This window comes from Dipteris shenzhenensis, chromosome 23 (assembly GCF_047967505.1).
Source record: "Dipteris shenzhenensis isolate YYH24624 ecotype China chromosome 23, Dip_SZ_1.0, whole genome shotgun sequence".
Taxonomy (NCBI): Eukaryota; Viridiplantae; Streptophyta; class Polypodiopsida; order Gleicheniales; family Dipteridaceae; genus Dipteris; species Dipteris shenzhenensis.
Window position 1 is genome coordinate 5,390,489 of NC_141618.1, and position 8,252 is coordinate 5,398,740.

The 8,252-nt window shown below is 41.5% G+C and overlaps 1 protein-coding gene across 1 annotated transcript; it reads right to left on the reverse strand.

Annotated features, from left to right (window-relative positions):
- Positions 1 to 754: 754 nt before the first annotated feature.
- LOC147886905 (glycerol-3-phosphate acyltransferase RAM2-like) lies at positions 755 to 2,394 on the reverse strand. Its single transcript, XM_087394538.1, has 2 exons — positions 1,798 to 2,394; positions 755 to 1,651 (listed from the first exon to the last, which is right to left on the reverse strand). Exons 1-2 carry the CDS (start codon positions 2,290 to 2,292, stop codon positions 755 to 757), a joined length of 1,392 nt encoding a protein of 463 aa, XP_087250664.1. The 5' UTR covers positions 2,293 to 2,394.
- Between the last annotated feature and the right edge of the window lie 5,858 nt (positions 2,395 to 8,252).

An 8,252-nucleotide genomic window follows, 5' to 3' on the forward strand; every position in this document is an offset into this window, starting at 1 on the left:
AGAACTACATCCTAGTACCTTTTGACCTATCCAATTTCATGTTGTAACTTTCCCATACTTACCCCTCACGTCTATGGTGGACATGACTCCTCCATGAACAGCCCGTTCCACATGCTCTTGCTTAAATTTTTTAAAAATGATGCACAAAAACAAAGTTCAGGCATGCTAATGCAAGGAAGACCCACCCATTAGTAATAGTGATATCAATAGGGAGGTGGAGGTCGATTTTTTTTAACAAGCCTTTATGGGCCTTCTACTCCCTCGTTCCTTATTGGTCCCTCTCTAGGTGCTCTTCCTTCCTCATTTCATGTGGTTATAGACAAATGGCATTCATTTTGTGCCCATTTTGTGTTATGGAGTAGATTATCATGTTCCACCATGCTATGTATACATATATTAATTGGTGACATATATCAATTGGTGACAGGCTCACTTCACATTAGAGGAAGTAAGAAACTAGCTAGGCATAGTATTAATCTCTTCTTAAGTAAATGCCAAATTGTCATTGATATTTTGAGCGACCGTCCCAAGTATTAATTTCTTCCAAGTAGGTATAATTTTTAAAAACTAGCTCTAAGGTGTTGAGTCAAGCTGGTTCCACAAGGCGCTTTTACAAATCCTTTTTTTGGATAAGGCCGAATGTATTCCTAGATTTACTTTCAGCTCAAAATTTTTCAAAACACGAATCGTGCAACGCGAATTGCATGGATAAGAAAATTGGTTTAAGTAAACTTAGGTTCTGTCCATTAGTGTGCTAGCAACCTATCTCTTTTTCGTGTTGAAGTTGAGGCTTGTTTGGAACAGTGCCATCGTTGCCTGCCAGGACGTTATATTTGTCTTTGCGAGTGAAGGTTGTGCACTCGAAACCCAGCGTACCTGCCAGCACTTGTTGTATGTAGTTTGCGACTTCATGAGAGGTTTTCCCTCCTCCACATGTAAGCTCCTTTGGGAGCTTGTTCAGAAATGTGACTTCATACGCTGGACTCGGGTTCATAAAGAAGTAGAAGGGATCCAATCCTTTCCAGCCCCGAGCTGTTGTGCCATGGAACATGCTCATGCGATTGACCATGGCTACAGGGACGATCTGATCGGTGAGTTCGGCAAAAAGGGCGCTAAAGCGGAGAAGGAAAGGCTCTCTGCAGGTGGTGCCTTCTGGACAGATGACAAGGTCACCTTCTTCGAGGAGCTTCCTGATGTTAGCAGCGTCTTTCTCACGGTCACGAGTGAGTCTCACCGTTTTGATGGGAGAAATGAACTCGGAAACGCGAGATATGGAATAAGTTACAGCTGTGATGGGTCGTCCCAGAGCTGCGGATAGAAAGATGGGATCCAAGAGCGACCTATGAGAGCACACAAAGAGCACACCGAGGTTGCCGGACAGCTTCACGTCAGCTGGAGGGTTGCCCTTGACAATGACGCGTACTCCAAGCGCCCAAAAGGCATGGTAGACTATTTTCATTGGGAGCAATGCTCCAGCTGCGATGCGAATAACTGACAGAAGGAAGCCGAAGGGGATCCAGAGGAGGGTTAACAATGCATGCATTGGTGTTGGCCTGGCGACGAATCTGCCATCGTGGAATACGATAGGTTTAAGCAGCTTGTCGGCCCTTACAGCTTCGATCATGGAGTCGGGAGGCACGATGTAAGTCTCCTGTATGCACCAATTAGAAACAATCAGTAGGTAGTTTTGTCTACCATCTGAGAATCTACACACTTGCGGGTATGTAAACAACACGCTCGAGAGATCGAGAGCAAGAGAGAGACGCGAGAGAGAGCGAGCGAGCGAGCGAGAGAGACCTTGCAAAGTTGCATGTATGGAAAATCGGTCTTGCGATCGCCAAGCCTGACGTCTGGCGTCTCTTGTTGAAATGCATGGTTCATGGCATTCTTCTTGTTGTCCCCAACCAGCACACCTGGCTTTTTGACAAATCCGGTGGCTCGCCCTCTCACTACTTCAATCTCTGTGCCCAACACAAGATCAGCTCCGAGGTACTCCTTCAAGAAAGGCTCAACCATGATGCGAGGATTGGCAGTGAGCACGTATCTCTTGCCGCCAAAGGAAGAGAAGGCTTTCCACGTCTGGGGATGCACGTCTGCCGAGTAGAATTTGGGCAGCACGGCTCTGGCGACGGATTCGATATCCGCCACTTTGACACCAGCGTAAGAGGCAAAGATGAGGACCTGGATGCCAGCGGATTCGGAGACGAAGTGGTAAAGGAGCCAGGCGAGGGGAGCAAGGAGGATGAGCGCAGCGGCACGAAGCACACCGCCAGTTTCGAAGGCGACGAGCATGAAGTAAGGGAAGGAGCTACGGCCGCGGAGGAGGGTGCCATCAAGGTCAGAGACGACGCTCTGAGAGTGACGATCGGAGGAGCTACAGTGATGGACGGGGGGGAAGGGGATGGTGGCTGCTGATTCACAACAAGCGTTGGGCGGCTTAGGCATGGTGCTGGATTGAGGATGGTATCAGGTGGCAAACTCCTAAGTAGTACTGAGAGAGGTTTTAGTTTGCAGCTCCTCGAAGGTGGGAGATAGCTTGTGGTGCTAGATTTGCAGGCTTATAAGGGTTTCTTCGCACTTCGTGAAGATCGCCACGACTCTACATGAAGACAGAAAGAGTGCATGGACAATGGAGCACAAGAGACGAGGAGTTTGGAACGAAGGGTAAAGAATTGGGTTGCAGCTGTACTGAGGCAACAAGACAAAAGAGTCGTCTTACCATCGCCTCGTCTTGTCTTATACGCTAGTGGACTAGTGTACATACCTCATGATTTACTCGAAGTTCCTTGGATATTCAGCTCAAGAGCTAATTTAACAAGGTGGTAGAACCGCTTTAGCAAAAGTTGAGGTAATGTTAAGAAAGCATTTTATGCGTGTTAGCAACTGATCTACTTAACAAACACTAATTACATCTTTTACTTAACAAACACTAACTACATCTATAAAGGACCAATTATATGCATGAAAACCCAATAGGCCTATCTTTGGATGCAAAATACCAACCATCTCCCTTACGAGGACCAAAAGACAATGCCATATCTCCCAAACAATCTTAAACCCCATAGACTATAATAAAAGGAACATACGCCAATTTTCACACAACAAACCCGGAGTATACCTTAACAATGAGAGAGACACAAAAAAGGGAGGGGAGGGAGGGAGGGAGAGAGAGAGAGAGAGAGAGAGAGAGAGAAGAACTCACATCGGACTCATTGCCGAGCAGCCAGTCCCAACCTCCCTTATCTCTAGATATGATATCACAATCCCCCTAGCTCATAGTCGCCTTATATTCCCACTCCACCATGCCCCACTGGGCAAGCCCTCAAGGTTCACATTCTTTTGGTCCACAGAGTCTCACAGGTCACCGCGACCGTCAAGAACATCAATCGTGCAACGTCTTGATCAGCCCACGTTTCCTTCCTAGTTAGCGGCCTTTTGGTAGGGTTGGCACACTTGACTCCTCGGGCTCACCATGCATCTTGGCTCACTTCCGAAACGGTACCAACCTAGTACCAAACGGGTCACAGTTTGTACAATGGTATGAAGAATGCAGGGGCCCTCGCCGTCCCCACTCACTTTCACGTGTACTCAAGCCCCTTCCCATGTTTTGCTTTCCAGTGCGTGCTCTTGAACGTGCACCATAAGATCAGCACTTGGATAAGATGGCATGAGACGTTACTTGCAAGAGGGTGCTCGATGGAGTGCCAGATAGATGCTAGAACTCACTTGATTACAATAGAAGATTTGTACAAGCAAGAGGGAGCATAAATAGTCGTTGACGTTTTCCTCAAACACAACGTCACATGAGAGAGCACTATCCTCCATATAGTAGTGGCTGGCCGCTAGGCACCATGGCGGCTCCCTTCGCCATGGACGGCATCGAACACTCACGATAAGTCAACAATAATGTTGACTTTTCTAACACTCTCCCCTGATCAAAAGAATTGATGTCCTCATCTATTAAAGGGAAAGCACTGTCGGAGACTTTACACAAAAGCCTAGCCTCACACACAAAGCCAAAGAGAGAAAAGCAAAGCACACACTAACTATTAAGCTTGAGAATGAACGTACTCTTGCACTTATTTGCACTTTAACTTTAAATTTTGGTATGGCTGCATCACACAAAACCTTGTAGCCCGATTCCCTTGTTTAAAAAAGGAAATGGGGTTGGAATAGGCACTTTGTCTAGTTTGGAAATTTAGAACAATTTTCAAAAGTAGTTCCAATTTAAAGATACTTCTCAAACTAATCATCACTTTAAACAAAGAGTTTGTAGCAATCCAGAATCTACTCTCACAACTTATAAATGTCTAAAAAGTACCTCAAAATTGTCATATATATCCATATAATCCCAAGGTTTCCAACCTTTAGTTTGTCGGAACTAAAAAAGTACGACCACAATTATTTATACTTTTATATTGGACCACCATGCATTAGTATGGACCAATTTCATGATGTAGCTACTATCCATAAGTGTACATAATCTTGAAGCCTTTTCTATATATAAAAATTGACTAACATCATGCAATGTTCGCTTTCTTGCTTTGATACATAATCCATCAATAGGTATAAAGGAATCCTACCATATATTAATACCAAACTATCGTTGAGACAAAAGTTATAGTTTCTACTTGTGAAGAGTTGGTAGTCTCATAAGAAATCATATGCATAGAGAAGAAATACATACCACTTTAGTCCAAAGAGCCACCATACAACCTTTTGTTCATCATTAAATAGAACCCCAAGGTGTAGCTAGATCTACACAAGATTAGAGAGGGAAAACATTAGCCAAAGCTCCAAATCTAGTAGATTATCTAATGCTTTTAGTGATTTTGCATACTTAGAGCAATTTTTGCAAATTTGACCAAGAAAAAATGCCATTCTTAGGAGTTCCTTTTACGAAACAAACTTCATAGCAAGCCAAGCTCTAGTAATTCCCCCAATGCTACTGTATATAAAGTGATGTGGTATAAGCCTATGGCCTAGTGGAAAGCCCCCTAAAATATTCACTATAACTCTCTCTATACAAGAGAGTCTGAAATGCCATCTAACATAGGTCTACTCTCTATACAAGAGAGTTTGAATTTCCATCTAACATCTTGATTAATGGAGAAAAGGTGTGCATATGACTTGTTTTACCTTTGTAGAAAGAGGAGGTTTTCTAACCAAGACACCTAGGCAACACAAAGCAAGGTAGAAATGCAAAGGAAACAAATATTGTTATATGGGCAAGAGCTTAAAGCATGGGAAGGCCATTTAAATCCACCGCTAAAAAGCCATTCCCATGCAAGCTAGTATAGAATTTACATTAGGAAAAAAGGGAGCTCATTTTGGGGCCTTTTACGGTTTGGAAAAATAAGCTCTCAACCAATCAATAGAGGGCCAATGTAACGTTGGAAATTCATGAAAATAAGAGAAAATAGAAAAAAGAAACAATACTTTATGTAGGTACAAGCATGCTACATTAATGTGGAGATTGGTTTTTTATTCTCACAAGATCTTTGGACATGAAGATAGAATCTAGTCTGACATTTTATCTGACAAGGGCCTTCCCGCTTCCACCTTCCTTTGAACTTTGAAATGTTGTGCTGCCTTTCCTTCGAAAGGTCTACCATTCTACACCACTGCCTCATTGTGCAGTAGTCTCTTCTTTTCCAAAACTGCTCCCTTGATCCTGTTTGGCATAGAGTAAGATGTTTCTTGTCAACTGTATGTCTACCCACTTTCTCTTTCTTGAAACTTCAATTTGTTATCTTGTTTACATTACTTTGCTGTTGTTACAGATTCACAAGGTCTCGATGGTGAATAAAAACCATGGCCGTTCTTGTGGAAGACGCTCTATGGATGATAATGCTATGAAGGCAGAATTATACCACACATCCTTACCCCGTCGACCTGCTTCTTCTATTTCTTCGGTAGAGAATTCAAGTACAGTCAAAACGGAAGGAACTTGGGAAAGGTTTAGTGTTTCGAAAGGATCATAGGTGCTCATGCAACCTAGCAAAAGAAAAAGACCGTAGACAAAAAACATTTTCTTGGCGTCATAGAAGGGAAGAGTACGAGATTTTAAAATCACCAGAGGGAAGATATCAGTGAAAGAAGTTTTGATTCACCATGTGTACATGCATAAAGAACTTGTCTTGCAAGACTATCCAAATGATCTTCTGCAACACAGGCCTAATTGTATATTTTTCTATTGTGGTTTTTTTCTTTACGTGGTGTATGGATTTTTAAGATGAAGCTTTCTTTCTTTGCTTATTGACATTCTTGTGTTGTTTTATTTCAGATTTATACCCTTCATCGTATGAGACATGGCAAAACATCGATTGTATATTCTAGGATTTATAGATGTTTTGCATGGATCGATAGGAGAACAACAATACCAAGGTCGATGTGCAACAGAGCTAGCTCAATCGGGTATATTTTTTACTGATCATTTTTATCAGTTGCTGGACAATGCTAACACACATGGTGTGTTAAGGAAACAAGACCTTCCGGCATGGAATTCAGTGGATTGGCCTCACCCACATTTTAGTGTTACAGAGGCATATAGGGCCAAGCTTTTCAAAGAAGTACAGAAAGCTCTGAGGCCCAATATTACCACAAGGATAATAAAAATTTCTTTATGCATGCCTCTCACAGTTTTTGTGGACTTGTTTAATACCTTTCCAGTGAAGGTTTCAAAAACAATGTTCATAGTTAAAGCAACAAGTTCCGCATGCATGCCACAATTTTTGGATAAAGGTTGGGATAAGAAGACATGTAGTTCAGTGTTTTGTGAGGTTGTCCAACCTTCTATGCAACTGAAGTACATGGTTGCATCACAAAATTTTATTTTTTCTTTTTATTATAAGCGCAGTCGAATGCTAGGCACAAAACTAGTCCCAATGGATCAAGATGAAGATTCTTTTAGTGCAGAAAATAAACTTCTTGATATTGATGTTGTTGAGAATGGTGATGTGCTAGTCAATATCTCATTAAGAGAATGTTGCTCCCTATCTCAATTGCGCAATGACATTCTGTTTGAGACAGAAGGTTCTATTTCAAAGGACTTTTTATTTATCTACAATAATAAAAAGGTACACCATCTGATTTATCCTAGTCTCATTAAGCACTGCTATTAGTTTACTTTACCCTATTGATTCATATTGCTTTTTTGCAGGTGCTCAAAAGAAGAGAGAGTTCAATAAAATGCAAAGACATTGAAAATTTGAAAATTGAGATAACACAGACTCCATAAACAAAGATATTGTATTCAATAAAGTAAAATTTTTTACAAAAGTGTTTAATTGTACATGTAGAACATATTCTTGACAACCATCTTCTATTTATCTATAGCTTGATCCAGAGGCTGCTCTACATGGTCCAAGCTCTCCGTATCATCATTTTTTGGAAAATCTGTTTTCTGCTGCTCCATCCTGTCCTGTACAGTATCTTGGTGCTGCTCCATTGTCTCCTCTACTGCCCCTAGAGCATCTGTTTGCTGCTGCTCCATCTTCTCCTCAACAACATTAGTAGCATGTCCTTGTTCCTGTGGCTTCTCCTAATCAGCACTAGGTCCTTGTTCTTGTGGCACCACATTAGCTTCATATGTGTCATCAAGGTGTATGACACCTTCTCGGACTTTAGAGCTCTCACCCAACTCGACAGTAGCTGGTACAATATGTTTAGGGGAGGCATAGCTCAAAAACTTCCAAATTGTATCAGCTCTGAAATTATATACATAGTTTGAGTTGAAGCTATCTTCTCTCATCTGCAATGGCATATGATGATTTAGAACACTTTGTACCACTATCAATTATCTTGAAGCTAAATGAAAATTATTTTTTCTTACAAGGTCTGGCTGTCCTATCTCAAAATAGCTTAAAAGTAGATATTTGGCACTGATCAGCACTCTCCATCCGTAGCCACTTGAATCATCTTGTTGTGGTGTCTGTACAGTTGGAAAGATATGTTAGAAACTGTTAACATCTGAACAAAACAAAATTATTCAATAAGTTCAAAGGCATAGCATGAAATAGACATCAGTAGAGGGAATGACTTTTTACCTCTAGATTTACTGGCTCTATTGAATCCAAAAGAGAGACATTAGGAGGACAGTGATCCAATGCATCTAGAAGCCTTCTAATACAACTGCAATACATATAATTTAGTTAGTATGAAATCAAAATAATGAAGTTTGAATTTAAAAAAAGCACACACACCACTTACAATTTCAGCTCTCTGTGTGTGTTTTTAAGAGAGTTGAATAT